Raw genomic sequence first — 19,260 nt, forward strand, 5'->3', positions numbered from 1 at the left:
ACGGGCGGACAGGACCAACTCGATTCAGCTCGTCGCCCTGATCAAGAATATATGTTCTTAGTGGGTTCCGCCACGCCTCGTTCTGCCTGTTACATACTTTTAACAAAATTATTATACCCTGATTTTCCATTTTCATGTGAAGCTAACAATTATGGGATATCACTTGTAGAAGCATTTGTATGCCTGTGTATGCCTTTACACCTGCGTGTGTGTATATGCATTGACGTGTGCCTACCACAACTTAGAATTGTGAGAATGTTGGAAGCATACTTATCGTTCAACTTAAAAGTAGTATTCGTCGATCATCACAACCGGTCGCTCACTTATATTCCATCTTCTTGCATAGCATTAACAGGTAGCTATTGCGTTTCTGTATTGATATATGGTTTTAAAATTTTTACTTTAATTATAGTTGACTAATTTTACTTTCAGAATACCACATTGCGCATTGATACTCAAATAAACTTAAGATCCATTTCTTTGCTGAGTTAAAAATATTTAATGGGTGTTATGTAAAAACAAATAGATGACAAATACATTACACATTTTTAAATATTGCTAGACAACCAACCAATTGTAATTGTCGTTATTTAGCGTTATTAAACCAATAAAATAATAATTCTAATTGAAAGAAATATATATTGTATTAACAATTCTGATGAAACGTAAAAAGTTACTGTTGTCAAATACATACATAAATAAATAAATTATAACATAATTTAAAAACTGGTTGCAGACACTTCAAACTTCTGTTATTGCATCTCTGGATTTTTTTTGTAATCTTCGTTTTAATATTATTTTCCGCACGAAAAACATTTAAATCACTCTCCCACGAGGAATCAAGTGCTGGCTCCTAATATTTCTCTGCCAGGGTCTGTAAAAGTTTTCCTTCAGATGGTTGGGGAATCTTTTCACTATCCTTCTCGTTTTTCTCGCGTTTAGTAAAATCGCTTTCTACTTCATTTACTAAATTTAAATAAATTGAAATATATATAATAAAAATAAATAATTTGTATACATGTAATAAATTATAAATTTCTCAGATTTGTATCCTTTACCTCTTGGTTGTTCAATAATTTTTTGCATCATTTCAGGAATCGACGTACTAATATTATTCTGATATTCCTGCGGGTCGACGTTGATTTCTATTGGCGTTGAGGGAGGCGTGGAACAACACTTATCTAAAATATCATAAATATAATTTTAAATATTTTAATTTTTTTTGTTGCCTTACCATTATTAGATTGTTCGTTGCTTTGACACAATTCCTCTTCGTTACTTTGCTGCTCAATGTTCAATGTTTCATTAAGACCATCAGCTAGATTTTCCATTAAAGTGTGGTCATGCTGCATTCTCGCCGTAGCTAAGCCACGCTCCAGTTGATCTGTGACAAGCTCTAGGTTAAAGATGCACTTTTCAACAATGTCTTCTCGTCCGATTTTATTTAAAGCCTGCGACATAGCATTACCAGTAGCGTGATTGTCCTCTTGCTTTAGCCATAGACGCAGCATGACCAAGCCCTGTTGTGCAACAGGTTGATCAGCGTACTCAGTCTTAACTAGGTTGATGTCTGCCTCGGGTACATCCAACTCTTCAGCAAGGCGCGGCCAATCACTACCAAGCAGATTCGAAATATCTGATAAACGGATATCGGCACGCTGTATTTCATCTTTTATAGAAAAACTAATCGGATTTTTATTTGAATTCTCTATTGATTCTCTATTAGATTTTATTTCGGTATTGATTAAATCTTTGTAGTTAAGGTCATGATCCATATTATTATTTCCATGAGTATTGATGCCATTCTGATCTAGTTTATCTCGATTTAATTTTTGCGATTCAAGTGATACATTCAGTGAACAAATTGGCCGCAATGGCATCTCACCTGACGTTACTTTCGGCTCGCTCATAAAGGAAATACGTGCGTTTGGTTGTTCTTGATCCTTAATATATACTATGAAAGATAGGCGGTTTTCACGAAACGCTTGAAACTTTGTTTTCAATTGTTCGCCCGATTTTAAAACCGGCACCAGATTTCCCACAAATTCGACGTAAATATTTTGATCTTGCAATACCTCAACATCACGACTCTTTGCTACTTCAGTAAAATACTCTTGCTGTTCGAGCGTCTTATCCTCTTTATCATCGGTCATACAAAAGACAGATAATTTTGCTTCCGTTGCGGATATTTTTTTAGCAAATACCACAAATTTTACCATAAACGGTACCTGTGCCATATACGTATAAAGTTCAGTTGCCATGCGACCAGCGTCCGCAATATTGCGACAATCCATTAGCCAAAAACGTGCAGATACCGTTGTTGTAAAGCTAACGCTATCCTTTACAAATGCCAAAGGCGTCGAACCAGTGACATCCTCCCATACAGCACGACTTTGTCCACCTGTTATAGAGCACAACAGTCGCAGAGTAGGGGCATTTACGTTTCCATTCGTGGCGTTATATGGTGTATTGACCATGCCTTGATTGCAAGTTGTTGGCGCCGGAATGCTTAATGTGATGGCCTTGTGAAATTTTCGCCGTCGTGGCTCGACGGTAACGACAGGAGACACTGCAACGCCCTGACCTAGTAGCTTGGAGCAACCAATCAAGTCTACTGGCTGTGCCTGTAGACCGACTCGAATCTTCTTCGTTAATGCATGAGGCGGAAATATGGACTGTACCTGAGGTACAGCTATAGATGATACAGTGCCACCATCTGGTCCAATTGCGTGAACCTCCTGTCGAACGCGAGATACCACCGCAAAAAAATGTGGCACATTTCGAGTGACGATTCTTATAATACGACTGGTGTGTAAATCTTCCAATGGATTTACATCAACTGCCATCGATTCTTTTAAGGCTTCGAGTAAATTACTTTCGTCTTCATAGACACTATGTTCGCGCCAGCTTTCACCATTGTCCGATCTCAAAATGATTATCTCACGCTCTTTGCCGCGCAGCGATCCAAAGTGCGGCACTTCCAATACAATCGGGCTTCAAAATTTAATATAATACATTATATTTTAAATACCAACTAAAACCTAATTTAAGTACCTTAAAAACTTTCCTTCTACTGGTGACATTTCCAATATGCGACTAACCAAGGCTTCACCCTCCATCAATGGCGGCGGATTGGCCACCCGCTGCGGCTTGACATAGCGGCAGGTAATACGCGTTGGCTCCGAACACGCCTTGGGTGGCACAATTATCCGAACTCCACTGTGCCGGCAACCGCGCATTGAACCCCCACGCGCATCTACCAAAAAGGACACAAGAAATCTGCAAAACATAAACAAAGCTCGAGCGTAGTGCGCAGTTTTCAACGTGTAAATAAACAAGTTGATGTAGAATACAAGTAAGAAGACTCTAGTCAAGTCTGCTCGACTAGGAGATGCCCTGAACGTATCATAATCTAATACTGTAAGAAACCCAGTTTTTCTCGATTTGCCACGCGCCTAGTGGGAGGATCGGGAAAATTCTAATAATATAAATCGGAGATATACACGAGCATGTGTTCCAAATTTCAAGTATCTAGCTTCAATAGCGCCGAAAGAAACTGCTTTCATACGGACAGACGGACGGACAGCAAGATGGACATTGCATAAAACCAATGTACTCATTTTACTTTCGTGAAGGAGTACAATTATAAATAAATTTGCCTGCTCTGAGTTAATTTTGGCTAAAGATTTATACCTTAAGCCAAAACCTTAACCTTTTTATTTTAAGATCTAAAAACTTCTAAGGCTAATGTCAGAGTGGCCGCCATAAGCGATGCAACAATGTGCTCTGAATGGTCTGATTTATATGTACTCGCTTACAATACTTAAGAGTGCAAGAGAAACGAGAAGATAGCAAAAGTAAAGCGAGTTGCAGGAAAGCGAATCTAAATCGTTTTTTTCGGCGCTATTGAAGCTAGACACTCGAAATTTGGAACACATGCTCGTGTATATCTCCGATTCATAAAATGTTAAAATTTTCTCAATCCGCCCACTACAAGCGTGGCAAATCGGAAAGTGAATTTTCCGATCGCCAGAAATCATATTAGTTTAAGAGAAAGCTCAAATTTGGAATGTGGTTCCGTGTCGACCACCCAAGATCCCGAGCTATGGCGGATATATCTACACCCATTAGGGGCATGCAAAATCGGATAAAACTGTATCTCCAAAAGTTTTACGGCTAGAACGCTGAAATTGTACGTAAGCCAATGCTATGATTCTAAAAGGATTAATGAAAAAACAAGTAAGCAAACTAGTCGAGAGCGCTCGACTAGATACTACTCTGAACCAAACTAATAAAAACGCACATTTAGTATGGTTAACATTTCAATTTCGATGTATTTAAAAATATAAAATAAAAAGTAATAGAAAACTAATTTAATGAAATATATATAAATTTTTAAACAATTAAAAAACAAGTAAGAAAGCTCTAGTCGAGACTGCTCGACTACGAGATCCCCTGAACCCTACAAGCAACTGATATTTCAATAATAGTTAGCACACACACACGCATACAGACAAATACACACATACACATACAAAAAATACACGCATACCCCCACACACACGCATATACAGGCGTTTGCGCTTTGGTTGCGTTGCAATGTTGGCAATATAATGAGAACTTATTTGTGGAATAATTTAATTTCTAGACGTACGATCGTAATGAAACTTTCAGAACGTAATCATAATGTTTAAATGAATGTGTATACCGAAGCACAAGTCTCTAGTATTTGATATGCGACTTTTACAAAGATGAGGGTGAGGGGGTGGATTTAGGGGTGGTGGGTAAATTTTAACAAAAACCGAAATTGTATAAAGTTCATCTTAATATACATTTTAAATTTGGAGACTCTAACTTGAAAGATGTAGGAGATATAATTTAGTGATCTTCGATAAGGTTTTTTATCGATAAAAAAGTATCGCAATGAGTTATCGTTTTTTAGTGATAAGCTCAATATGCGCGTGATATATACGGACATTTAAAAAAAAAGTTGAAGTCTCTAGCTCTTATATCTTCTAAAATCGACGCGTTCAAACATACGGACAGACGGACGGACGGACGGACGTACAGACAGACGGACAGGGCTAAATCGACTCAGCTCATCGCCCTGATCAAGAATATATACACTTTGTGGGGTCTACCACGCCTCCTTCTGCCTGTTACATACATTTCAACAAAACCATTATACCCTGATTTCCCATTTTCAATGGGTTCAGGGTATAAAAACTACGCCACGCCCTGGATTTGAGCCGGAGACTTTCCGATCGAGCATTACGCCTTTTATCACCACGCTACCTCATATATTCAATAGATTCACTGCTGCAGCGCCATCTAGCAAATCTAAACCAAACTAACTGCTGATGTGACTTTAAGAATGTGCAAGAATAACCAAACTAATAAAAACTCAAATATAGTATATTTAAAATTTCAATTTCGATTTATATAAAAATATAAAAGAAAGATAAAGCTTATTAAATTAAAAATATTCAAACAATTAAAAAAAAATTATGACGCGCCCTTGATTTGATCCCGATCGAGCGCCACGTCTTTTATCACGACGCCACCTCACTGTTCGAAACTGCAATGGCAAAACTGAAATAGATTCACTGCTGCAACGTCATCGGGCAAGTCTAAACCAAATCTAACTGCTGATGTGATTCTAAGAATGTACTAGAAGTTTGAATGTATGTGTGTAAACGTATAGGAAAACTGTTGTAGCTGCTGCACATGCGTTTATTAATTGACCAAACATTTTGTTTCGATTGACTTGGCCGAATTTAATGAAACTTTCACCATATGATCTACATATTCTATTGAATAATTGACAAATTTGAAAAAATCAAAAATCATTCACAATTAGCTACAGTGGCATCTGCCTTGATTGATAAAGTTTTTAACCGATAATAAAATATCGGGAATAGTTATCGATTTTTAAAGCTAAGCTCGACATCCGCGCATTTTAACAAAACCAGGGTATACCCTGATTTCCCATTTTCAATATTATATTATATGTCTACGCCTACTAGGGGCGTGGCAAATCTGACCTGAAGCTAGAGTGATTTTTTTAAATTCTGCTATAATTTGGACACTCTTGATGCTAGAGATCTCAAATTGTATGTATATATACACGGGTGACCACCCAAACCCAAAAAGCTTCCACGGATATATGTCCGCTTACAGGGGGCGTGGCAAGCCACATAAGTTTATATGTCCTAAGTGTAATAGCTAGAAGCTTTATATTTGGATTGTTAAGGGCATGACATAGAAAAATACCCTTATCACATTTTTTGAGCGTAAGCATTCAGATTTCGCAGTTAACTCGTTCTAAGATGATGTGTCTACGCCCAGTAGGGGCGTGACAAATCGGGAAAACTGAACAACTTTTCTACAGTATTAGGGCTAAACAAAGCTACTAAATTGCTGAAGGGATGTGAATGAGTATTCCGCAGTCGGACGCCTGACTGCAACGTTCTTACTTGGTATGTATGTATTTGCTCTTAATAATCAAAAATATTGGACATTCGTGTACAGTTTAAAAATTTGCCTGGATGCAGTCCTAAATTTTGATATAAGCAATGAAACTCTCTTTTAAAACTGTTTTCATTTAGTGAATAGATCCTTTTTTTCTCGTGAAAACATAGTGACTGAGACTATAATTTGAACACTCGCAATGAATACAATTAGAATACTCGCAATATTTCTTTCATTGTCATGTTATTGCTCTGCAGATCGCTGCGACAATTATCGCTTATAGCATCGCATCGCTTATCGCGGCCACTCTGATATCAGCCTAATTTATTATATCGAATTTTAAAACTAAAGATTTTTAAATTTTTGGAAATTATTCATTTTAAAAATGGTGCATTGACGAGTATATACACTGCGCGTCATCAGGTTAGCGCCCCCCTTCACACTCATCTTCTTTTGCTTTTTTCTCTTTTCCTATTGCACGCAACTTCGTAGTTTTTCTTTTGATTTTGTTGTCAACATATGAGATGTCTCTCATAATAAAATCAAGCGCGAGAGAAGAACCGTTATATTTTATTTTCTATTCTTCTTTATTTTCGCAAAGAATGCGTGCACTTATTTTGCGTCATCAGATTAGCGCCCCCAAATGCAATTTTAGTTATCTTGCTTATTTTGCCAAGTACAGTCACCAAATTTTTTGGGAAGTATTCAATATCTTTAAATAAATGTACAGTATGGGTAAAAAAAACAGTTTTATCTTTTGATGAAAAGTCAAAGATTGAGGCATACTTTGATTATGGATTATCCTTCCATAAAATTGCTGAAAAAACAGGAAGACACAGGAAAACAATTGGCGATTTTCTTAAAAATAAGGAAAACTATGGAAAAAACTATAAAGGCGGCAATAATCAAGTGATTTCACAAGCAGATAGAAGAGCAATAGTTCGGGAAGCTTCGAATTCCCATGACTCAACCACTAAGATTAGGGAAAAAACCGGTGTTAAGGCGAGCTTATCAACGGTCCAAAGAGTAATTAAGAAAGCTAATAACATAAAGAGACTGAAATTAAAAAAAAAAAGCACCACTCAATATGCTGAGAAAAGAAATGCGCATTAGTTTTGCCAGAGCGCACATGACGTGGTCTACCCAATGGCAGTATGTTGTTTTTTCAGATGAAAAAAAATTTAATTTGGAAGGACCTGATGGCTATAATTATTATTTCCATGACCTACGCAAAGAAGAACATCACTTGGACCGGTTACACAGCCGGGTGGGGGGGGGGGGGGGGTTATGGTCTGGGGAGCAATATCTTACTACGGCACATGCAAGCTTCAATTTTCGTATGAACGCACAGGACTATAACATCGCTTTAAAAACTGCTTTTCCACATTTCCAAAACATTTTTCGAAACGTGCAGTGGACTTTCCAGCACGATAATGCCCCAATTCACACCGCCCGATCCGTGAAGTCCTGGATCCAGGGCCAAAAAGTTGATCTCATGGAGTGGCCACCATACTCACCCGACCTTAATATCATCGAAAACGTCTGGGGATGGTTGGTCAGGAAAGTATATGAGTTCGGAAGGCAATATAGTACAAGGACAGAGTTAATCAAAGGTATTGAACACGCTTGGTCAACCATATCCTTGAATTATATTGAACAACTTTATAATTCCATTCCTAATCGAATTTTTGAAGTAATTTTAAACAATGGCGGCACTACGCATTACTAATATTACTTAAAAATAACAATAGCTTAAAATACCGGTGTTATTTTTGGTCATTAGCTTAAATAAATTAAATTTAATGCAGGGGGCGCTAATCTGATGACCAAATTTTTGTTACATATTTTTTGTACATTTTACAAAAAAAATTATTAAAAAATAATCCTTATTGTTACAGTAGCCATTCTTTTTGTATTTTAAAGAGAAATAAATGGAGTATAATATAAAAAAATTTCAAAGATGGAGCTCTGATGGTTTAGATTTTATTTAGCTTTGAGGTTGAGTGTAAAGGGGGGCGCTAACCTAATGACGCGCAGTGTATAAACACACATAATTTACTATGGACACTGTGTACATACCCCAGATGAATTGGCGGCCGAACTATAGCCACATTATCGATCTGTCGTTGCATTGGAGATATATTTAAAATTGTTTCATTTGTTCTGGTTAATTCTGTAAAGAACATTTTTACTAATTAATATAAAAATAATAATATAAATATGCTCTTATTTTTGAAAAACCTTTTTCAATATTTCGACCGATTAGTCCATCCAATTGATCGTTCTCTGGATCAGTTGTGTCAAAGTTATGGTTATCATGATCATTGGTAGCTTTTAATTCGTCGGTCGCCATGTATTTGTATTGATTGTGATCCAACACTTCGTCTCCGCCTTCGTCGTCGGAATCAGAAAGTAGCGTTTCGTGCATAAATTCTGGTACGACAACCTTGTATTTTTCCTCAAGAATTCCGGTTGTGGTACTAATTAAGGATTTTTCCGTTACAATTTTAAGTGTCTCAACGGCGGTTACGTAGCCCAAGTTATGAGCGATATTAAGAGCTGTTTGCCCATTCTGGAAATCAAATAAGTGGAAAAGGAAAGCTATTTATATGGAATAATTAGTACTGAATAACACTACGAATTAATTTTTGAGCTTTTGTGAAAAACTTCCTTGCTGACAACTATATTTTTAAGTTAACAAGTTAGGGAATTATGTGGAACTGATTGGCATTTTTCAAACTACGCCCCAATTTCCATACAAGAGAGCGCCTTGGCATGACAAATCCCAAAATTCAATATTATTATCTTGCACACGTCATACTCACAGAGTAAGAAAGCAATGAGAGAAAGAGCGAGAGAGAGACCGTCATGCATCTATATTTATAGTTTAGTAAGAATATGAGATCGCGTAATTCACAGGCAGAGAGTACCGGATCAAGATATTTATTTAACCAACTTTTGATTTTCTCTTTAGACTCTGTAGACATGCATATCAGTGTATATATGGTATATAAAAAGACTTTATTTAAAAATAGAAAGAAATGTTTACTTAAAATGATTGTACGGAACGAAGCTGAATGCTATAGATTGTTATTTCAAATGTAAAAGAGCATATTTATTTTGCGTGCCTTTTGATATCTTGAACCCATTGAAAATGGGAAATCAGGGTATAATGATTTTGTTGAAATGTATGTAATAGACAGAAAGAGGCATGGCAGACCCCACAAAGTATATATTCTTAATCAGGGCGACAAGCTGAGTCGATTTGGCCCTGTCCGTCTGTCCGTAGGTCCGTCCGTTCGTTTGTCCGTATGTATGAACGCGGCGATCTCAGAAGAAATAATAGCTAGTGGCTTCAAATTTTTGAAATTTACGTTTTTATAGCGCGGATATTGAGTTTAACTCCAAAAATCGAGAAATCATCCAATTATTTTTTTATCGATTAAAAACCTTATCGAAAATCAGTAATTTAATTATAACTGTTAAGCTGGAAATTTTAAATATATATTCAGATGCATTTTATACAATTTTGATATAATTCACCTTCAGTAAATTTTAAAGGCTTGTAAGGGATTTCACAAAAAAAGCAAGCGAATTTCCGAAAATTAATATGAAAAGGAATGTCAAAATACTTTTGTCCACCCAAAGAATGCGAGTCTGCCATGCAAATAATAATAGAAATAATGAGTTATGTTATTAATGTATCAGTTTGGTCCCTTAAGGCTCATAATCTTTGTTCTCTCCTAAAAATATAGTGGGCAACGTTCCCTTTAAGTTTTTAAGTTTTCAAAATACTTTTGTCCACCGTTATAGTTGTTAGAAATTTATGTAAAAAGAAAATTAACAAACCAAAATATTTTTCTGTCGCTTATTATTCAATAATTCTTCGCGCCTTTCTGCTTACACAAGAAACTCACATACATAGGCATGCACGTATAAGAGCTCATGGATTGCAGTGCACAGTGTTCGCGCCCATAGGTAAAAAACAAACAAGTAAGAAAGCTCTAGTCGAGACTGCTTGACTACGAGATCCCCTGAACTTTTTTCTTTTTTTTTTTTTTGAACCCTTTAGCCCTTTTGGACTATCTTCATGAAACACTCAGATTATGATTATAGTATGAACATTCATGCATTGGCCTAAGCTCAAGGGGTGGTCAATTTTAACCAAAATCGAAATTATATAATACATACATCGAAATTATATAATACATAAATCTAATATATATTAACGATGTAGGAGATATAGTTTTATAACTGATTTTCGATAAGGTTTTTAATCGATAGCCAAAAAAACGGGATGAATTTTCAATTATTAGCGATAAACTCGAAATGTGCGCTATACATACGGACATTTAAAAAGAAATTTAGTTTTTGGAAACAAAACTCAATTTGCGCGTAATATCTCATATATCTTCGACGCACTCAAACATACGGACAGGGCTAAATCGGCTCACGCTTTGGCAGTGTTGCCAGATTAGCTATATAAATTTTCAAAATGCTATTATCTATAAATCTAGCTATTTTACAAAAGAACAGGGAACAGTAGTTTAATTATACTTTTTTTTATACGTTTTAACTTTAAATGGACATAGATACTTACTACACTATGTACCAAAATTTAATTCAATAGCTTAAGCTGTCAATTAATTTGTTCAACACATGTATGTTATTTACGATTTGTCACGACAAAAATCTTAAAAATTGATTGCCTGATGACATCAACATGTATAAATTATTCAAGTTTTTTAGGGTAGGACAACGTCGTTAACGAGTTTAAAAATTGTGAAGAACTGAATTCCTTAATATCTAATCTTTAGAAAATGTTACTTACATTTGTTAGCGCATCGGGGTTTGCTTGGTGTCGAAGGAGTAGATTGATTACCATTGTATGACCTTGTTGTGCGGCCTGATGAAGGGGAGTATAACCAACATTTGTTGTCATTTCAATATTCGCATCGTTTTCGAGAAGAAATTTTATTTCATTTATTTGGTTATAGTGAGCTGCAATGTGAAGTGGCGTATAGCCAGCTTTGGTGCGCTCTGAAATATTGGCTCCGTAATTGAGCAAGATGTGTGACACCTGCACGTGCCCCTCCTGAGCAGCCAAATGCAATGGGGTCAAACCATTTTTCGCTGAAACGTTGGCATTGGCACGCTGTTCCAGCAGCAATTGAACCATATCAACGTGTCCCTCCTGTGCAGCCAAATGAACCGGTGAAAATCCCGATTTACTTGTTGCGTTAACATCGGCACCATGCTGCAAGAGTTCCTGTGCTGTCTCTAGGCTATTTTTTTTAGCAGCGATATGAAGGGCACTATGGCCATTGCGTGCGCTTATTTGGGCAGAAGCGCCTTTCTCTAGTAGCAGTAACACCACCGGCTGGTGATCATAATGAGTGGCAACATGCAAAGGTGTTACATCGTTTTTACCTCGACAATCAATGATGGCTCCCTTTTTAATCAACAATGCGGCTACCTTAGCCTTACCATACTTGCTAGCCAGATGTAGTGGGGTGAATCCTTTTTTTGTTTCAGACTCTAACTGTGCCCCATGTTCAATTAGTAACTGGCATACTTCTTCCTGGCCCTCCTTCGCAGCAATATGCAAGGCAGTATACATATCCTTAGTGCAAGCATTTACCTGTGCACCATGCTGCAACATGAGCATTATAATATCAATATTGCCCAGACGAGCGGCTACGTGCAGCGGCGTTTGGCCCTCGCGAGCAACGGCATCCACTTGCGCTCCATTTCGAAGCAATATTCGAATAATATCGGTCTAAAAAAGACAGGTTTCACATGAATATTAGCAAGTAAGAAAACTCTAGTCGCGGTGCCGGACTAGAAAATCCCCTGAACTACGATTGATCTGTGTTTTTAAATGTATGCGCTTACAGTGATTGTATTATTTCAATGAAATTAAACAATTAGTCGAGTTGCACATATATATACAGTGGCTCACACCTTATTTCGTGAAGCAGCATAGTAAAGCTTTGAAACCGTATTCCCGCTAAACCAGTAAAGATATCCAAAAAATTTAAATGAGGTCTTATTTATTGGTTATTCATTATGTATTAACGATTTTAATTATTTTTCTTTTATAATTAATAAGATTAAAAACTAAAGAAAATTAAAAAAACAGCCCTTTTCCATGTCACAGCGGCAATCACATTGGAACCCATCCGACGCAAATATATTAAACTTCGACTCATGTGCATATATATGGGTCGGACTGGAAGCAATATGCCTGGCGCCCACCAAATACTGAGCTCCAAGATCAGCACCTAAAACCAAATATGACCTATGGCAGTGGCTGTTGCATGGTTGGGCCTGCAAGTCGGGTTTGGGAGTTGGATACTTAGTTTTCATTGATTGGTACAATAACATGTACCTATCCTTTTTGAAGATGAATTTGCTCCAAAATGCAGAACTGGGTCTAGAAGGGCGATCCCGATTGCATCAGGCAAATGACCAAAACAATAAACCGGGTATTGACTGGCCCTGGCTGATCTGGAACAGTCCAAATATGGTAAATCCGCTGGCCCAGTGGTCATAGCTGAACGTTATAGAAAATTTGTGGGCGAAATTGGGCGTGGCCATTCGGAAATGGTCAATGGTTTAATAAAAATGATCTCAAAACAGCCCCGTTGGAGAATTGGCCAAAAATCTCTAGCAGAATCACCCGAAAATGAGTAAACTCGATTGAATCACGATTCAAAGAGGTGATTAAATAAAAATGAGTTAAAAAATTATCCTAATTAAAGAATTTTTGGGCAATAAAGTCATTGAAAGTGAAGTGCACGAAATAAGCTGTGACATGGAAAAGGGCTGTTTTTTTACTTTTCTTTAGTTTGTAATCTTATTAATTATAATAGAAAAATAATTAAAATCGTTAATACATGATGAATAACCAATAAATAATACCTCATTTAATTTTTTTGGATATCTTTACTGGTTTAGCGGGAATACGGTTTCAAAGTTTTACTATGTGGCTGCACGAAATAAGGTGTGAGCCACTGTATGTACATATGCATCCACACTCGCGCAAAATAACGAGTTCTTCTAACTGCGCAGTTAGCAGCGACCGAGCTTGGGCTGCGCTGCATCTATACTATGGGACATTATTTGTTGAATAAATCGTCTTGTAGTGGAACAATCTTTATGAAACTTGAATGTAATAAAAAAGTACATATGATTTATAGAATTTCGATTTTTGCTGTAATTAGCCCCCACCCTCTATATACACCCCCTTGCCGCTAAGCTTTTAAAAAGCGTATTTCAAACATTAGAGACTTGTGCTTTGAAATATATGTTTACACATTTTAGTGTTATTATTATATTATTATCTACATATCAAATTAGCTAGTTTTATATCCTCCGACATCAATGCGTTCAAGCATACGGACTAAACGATAAAATCGCATCCCTTTGCCTGTTGCATACATTTAAAAAAACAAATTTTACCCTGATTTCCCGTTTTCTATTGGTTCAGGGTATAACAAGTAAGAAGGCTCTAGTCGATACTGCTCGACTACGAGATCCCCTGAACCCTTCGAGCAACTGATATTTCAATAATTCTTTACTTCTTGTTTACACAAGAAATACACACATACATACGCATGTACGCACAAACATGCTGAGTGGGGGCTTACTATGGGAACTTAATATATTTTTAAAATTTGGAGACTCTAGCTTTAAATATGTGGCAGATATAATTTTTTTTAGCTGATTTTCGATAAGGATTTTGACCGATAAAAAAATAACGGGATGAGTTATAGATTTTTTGTGATATCTGCGCTAAATATACGGACATCCGAAAAAAAAGTTTAAGTCTCTAGGTCTTATATCTTTAACGCGTTCAAACATATGAACAGACGGTCGGACGGACAGGGCTATGTCGACTCAACTCGTCGCTCTGATTAAGAATATATACACTTTGTGGGGTCTGCCACGCCTTCTTCTGCCTGTTAAATACATTTCAAGAAAACTATTATTTTCCATTTTCAATGGGTTCAAGGTATAATAAGTAAGAAGGTTCTAGTCGAGCCGGCTCGACTAGGAGATATCCTGAGTCCTCCAATCTGATATTCTAATCATCCTACATTTATTTTATGCACACATTCATCCACACGACGCATAAGCTCGCGCTCTGCTAACTGCGCAGTAAGCAGCAACTCTGTGGGCAATTTTATGAGTATTAATTATACCCTGAACCCATTGAAAATGGGAAATCAGGGTATAATGGTTTTGTTAAATGTATGTAACAGGCAGGAGGAGGCGTGGCAAACCCCACAAGGTAAATATATTCTTGATCAGGGCGACAAGCTGAGTCGATTTGGCCCTGTCCGTCTGTCTGTCCGTCCGTCCGTCCGTATGTACGAACGCGTCGATCTCAGAGCTAGAGACTTCAATTTCCGTATATAGCGCGCGCATATCGAGTTTATCACTAAAAAACGATAACTCGTTCCGATACATTTTAATCGATAAAAAAACCTTATCGAAGATCACTTATAAAATTATATCTCCTACATCTTTCAAGCTAGTCTCCAAATTTAAAATTGATATTAAGATGCATTTTAGACAATTTCGGTTTTTGTATGTATGTGTATGTGTTTGCGTGTATTTGTTTGTATGCGTGTGTGTGTGTGTGTGTGTGTGTGTGTGTGTGTGTGTGTGCGTGTGTGTGTGTTTGCTAATTATTATTGAAATATCAGTTGCTTGTAGGGTAGGAGATCTCGCAGTCGAGCAGTACCGACTAGAGCTTTCTTACTTGTTAGTTTAATAATTTCTTTCGTAGACGGGAAATCTTAATGGAAATTTCAGAACGTAACCATTATGTTTAAATGTGTGTATATTCCGAAGGACAAGTCTCTGGTACTTGAAATACGTTTTTAACGAATTGGGGGAAAAAGGGACGTGGTATTCAAAATCTGTAGATTACAAAATGTTTGAATTCAATATATTAATAAACAGTAAATCTGAAGTCTCCAGGTCTAAAAGTGCTCAATTATGCTAAGAAGACAATACCAATTTTTTTATTATTCTCGATAAAAATTTATCGGATGAGTTATATAAAAAATTTGATAAACAGCTCAGTCCAGATCAAACAATATATGGGCAATTCTCTAGTGGCGAATGTGACATCGTACATATTTGAGTTAATAAAAACGAATGCCACAACATTTTTTTATTTTGACGAATAGTGAATATTATAGCTCTTGATTAGCTCTAGAATTGGTGCTAAATCTGATGTTAGGCAAATGTTAGTTTTCAAGATAATCACAAAAAACCAAGAGGTTCGCGGGCTACAAAAAACGTAAATAGCTTTTTAAATGAACAGCCTGAGATTTTAGCGAAACCTTAAGTGACAAATTATTACGAATAATTTTAAATTATTAGAAATTGTCACATTTTTACAATGTTATTTATTTGATTCAAATTTTTTTAGTTTTAATCAGAATCGAAAATTACGTGTCGAATGAATGCTCAAAACAGAATTTTGGCACTTGTTGGGCTTTGTATGTCAATATTTCGATATGTATTACGAATAAATGTAAAATTAGTTTATATTAGTTAAATTTAATCGATTAGTTATAAATGCACACATATCAAAACGTAAACTCATTCGCAATTAGCTATACTTGCAAATGACCATCAATAGAAAGTAAGTTCATATTTGGATCAGGTCTCCAAAAATAACAGAAATCGTTCTATAAACTTCAGCTAAGTATATATGAAAAATTTGAGAACTCTAGCTCCAAAACTTAACGAGATATTCATGAGATAAGGCTTTCATTCGATAGCAAGAATACCCTTGTTATTAATTTTTGGAAATAGAATCTAATTGCCCAAGCAATGTACGGACCTTCAAAAAATTACAGCTTCTAGAAGATATAATCTTATGAAATCAGAGTGTTCATACATACGGAGACACAGGCGGATATGACCTCATTCAACGCTTATTTTATCTGTTACACTGATTCTTCATTTTTAATGAGTTCGGTATATATAAATACATATGTGTTAGGCTGACAAACCTGATTTGCGCGAGAAGCCAAATGAAGAGGCGTTTCGCCGCGTATGGTAGGCATGTCGGGGCTAGCATCGTGTTGCAACAAGTAAATAACAATATTCATACAGCCTAAGAAACGTATATCTTTTAGATGTTGTATTCAGGGATAAAATATGTGTATAATTACCCATAAAACTGGCTACATGTAACGGCGTTAAACCGGACTCAGTGGTGGCACGAATATTGGCGCCATGTTTGATTAGCAATTCCGCCACCTTGATGCGATTTTTCTTGCACGCAATGTGCAAGGGCGTAAATCCATTAAGCGCTCGGGAGTTCGGATTCGCTCCATAATCCAGCAATAATTTAGCCACTCGCACATGGCCGCAGTGAGCGGCCACATGGAGAGCTGTCAAATAGTCAACGGTCACTTCGTCAACGGGCGCCTTGTAATCGAGTAGCAAACGGGCTGCTTCTTCATGTTCTCCCTGCGCTGACATATGAAGAGCAGATAATCCATTTTTTGTCTTCGACAATATTGGAGCATTTTGAGAGAGTAAAAGCTGTATGACCTCAACATGTCCGGATCGCGACGCACAATGCAGTGGTGTAAGTCCATCTCGAGTTGTGGCATCAATTTGGGCTCGTTGCGCAAGCAAAAGTTTGCATACAGCTGCCTTTCCCCATTTACAGGCAACATGCAACGGTGTTATGTTATGTTTTGCTGCGTAGTTGACATCGGCGCCGCATTCGAGCAACAAGTTAGCAATGTCCACATTCCCATAATGGGCAGCAATGTGAAGTGGTGTAAAGCCTGACTTGGATACAATATCCGCGGTTTTATCATGCCTTAACAGCAATGTAGCCGCATAAACGTCATTCTTTTTCGCTGCAATATGTAAGGCCGGCAAACGCACTTTGCCACGAACATCGCTTTCGAGGAGTACGGCGACCACTTTATCGTGACCCTGTTGCATTGCCACAGCGAGAGGCGTGAAGCCATCTTCAGTAGCGAGAGATGGATTGGCACCCTTACTTAGTAGTAGACGGCAACAACTGTCATGATTCTCCTGTGCAGCCATATACAAAGGTGTAAAGCCGTTTAGTGACTGCACATTGACATTCGCATTGTATTGGATTAGTTGTTTTATCACTTGCTGCTGGCCAGCCAACGAAGCTATATGTAAGGCAGTGTTTCCTTTTTTCGTCGCACTGTCTACCAAAATTCCGCGTTTAAGGAGCTCGTTGCATATGTCCACAAATCCATCCTTGGCCGCAAGATGCAGGGCATTTAACCCATTCTAAGTCGACGATAATCAAAGAAACGTCATATTAAGATTGCGACTTAAATTTGCTTTCTACAAAATAGGGTTCGTAACTGTTAATCTGTAAACTCTATTTTTGTAAAAATGGATTTAAGATTTAATCTCTGCCTTTTTGTGATTAATTAAAATGATTTAAATAAATATTTATTTATTTAAAATAATATTTAATAAAACATCAGAAAAAACAATTAGAAAAATTTATATTTTTGCCTAAGGGTCTCAAAATATATATTAAAATAATAAATGCATAAATTCTATATAGAATACATTTTGAACCCTGAGGTCTTTAATAATTTAGACATTTTTCTAAAAATGCGAAAACCATCAAAAACGATTTTCACAAAGATCTGTGAAATTCAGTTGATATGCCATTTTTACGAGAAAACTGCTAGTAGAAAAGGAAACTATTTTGATCCGTGATCTTAGGTATTATCAAACACTAAGAATAAGTACGATAAACTATGTTATTTTATATATTTATTTATTTTTTTTTATAAATACAAGAAGTCTTACCGCATTGCACGTGTTTATGTTCGTTATAAGTCCACTATCTATAAATTCCAGTACCTTGCCCAGATCTCCACTACGAGCAGCTCGTAGAAATGATATGGTAACATCATTCTTGATTTATGGAAAATTCAAATATATATGGAACATTTTATTTTTGTCATGAACAATTCCAATATATCGCCATTTCATTTATGCAATTTAGAATGCATGTGATATTTACCGATACCGATATTTAGGAATGTTCATATAATGAAATTAAACTTGATCTAATAGACCATAAAATATGTTAAAATTTTTTACATCACACACACATGTGTGTGTTTAAGAGATTTTAATTCTATGTTAATTTTCGGAAAGGTCGCGACGTATTGTACAATATTGCGATCAATTAAGTATCAGAGGGATGGGGCAGCTGGTAACATTGCTTCCTCAATATGATATGTGCCATTGTGTATATTTACATGTGTGTGCGGGAGTGATCTCATTAGTGAATGGTAGCTCAAATAGCAGAGCAGCCGACTTCAATGGTTAATTAATATTTAAGAAAACAATTACCTGATTCTTATGGTTTACCGTTATATTGTTTTTATCCGATTTCTCGCTTTCCATTGGCTGACTGCTCTGATTTGTTTGTACGTTTTCTTGCTTTTTTTCTGTTTCGTTACTCTGAATATTCGTTTGTATATTGTTTTGCAGCTCGTCTAATGTCATTTTAAAAACAAATTTTGTTCCTGAAAGAATATAACAGACTATTTTGTTTAAGTTATTCACAAAAAGGTATGGATTACAGATATAATTTTTACTACTTTCAGACACATACACATGCACATATGTATATGTATATACAAACAGTATTAAAAATGTGTCGTCTGTTTGGATGCATAATGTAGTTTTATGTTAAGAATACATGTACTCATAACTTACTGATGTATGGTTAATATT

At 36.5% G+C, this 19,260-nt stretch overlaps 1 protein-coding gene across 3 annotated transcripts; it reads right to left on the reverse strand.

Annotated features, from left to right (window-relative positions):
- Positions 1-625: 625 nt before the first annotated feature.
- Positions 626-19,259, reverse strand: Ank (Ankyrin). 3 transcript variants are annotated; one of them, XM_089262900.1, is made up of 12 exons: positions 19,243-19,259; positions 18,892-19,049; positions 18,322-18,429; positions 16,671-17,784; positions 16,509-16,612; positions 11,303-12,250; positions 8,713-9,043; positions 8,551-8,644; positions 3,055-3,279; positions 1,235-2,994; positions 1,059-1,181; positions 626-966 (listed from the first exon to the last, which is right to left on the reverse strand). In XM_089262900.1, exons 2-12 carry the CDS (start codon positions 19,027-19,029, stop codon positions 854-856), a joined length of 5,058 nt encoding a protein of 1,685 aa, XP_089119026.1. In that variant the 5' UTR covers positions 19,030-19,049; positions 19,243-19,259; the 3' UTR covers positions 626-853. The 3 variants fall into 3 exon arrangements, with proteins under 3 accessions (XP_089119026.1, XP_089119025.1, XP_089119027.1); XM_089262899.1 differs by having other exon boundaries at positions 18,874-19,049; XM_089262901.1 differs by lacking the exon at positions 19,243-19,259 and having other exon boundaries at positions 1,235-2,818; positions 2,876-2,994; positions 18,874-19,075.
- Position 19,260: the final 1 nt, after the last annotated feature.

This window comes from Drosophila navojoa, chromosome 6 (genome assembly GCF_054131105.1).
Source record: "Drosophila navojoa isolate 15081-1374.11 chromosome 6, UAZ_NAV_1.0, whole genome shotgun sequence".
Lineage (NCBI taxonomy): Eukaryota > Metazoa > Arthropoda > Insecta > Diptera > Drosophilidae > Drosophila > Drosophila navojoa.

What these genes read in the sequence shown, in the direction of transcription:
- Ank (XM_089262899.1), bottom strand. Translation starts at nt 19,029, where the DNA reads ATGACATTAGACGAGCTGCAAAACAATATACAAACGAATATTCAGAGT. An exon ending in ACATAAACACGTGCAATGCG is followed by an intron (nt 17,785 to 18,321) that starts GTAAGACTTCTT and finishes TCGTCGACTTAG; the next exon opens with AATGGGTTAAATGCCCTGCA. An exon ending in CAACGAACAATCTAATAATG is followed by an intron (nt 1,182 to 1,234) that starts GTAAGGCAACAA and finishes ATGATATTTTAG; the next exon opens with ATAAGTGTTGTTCCACGCCT.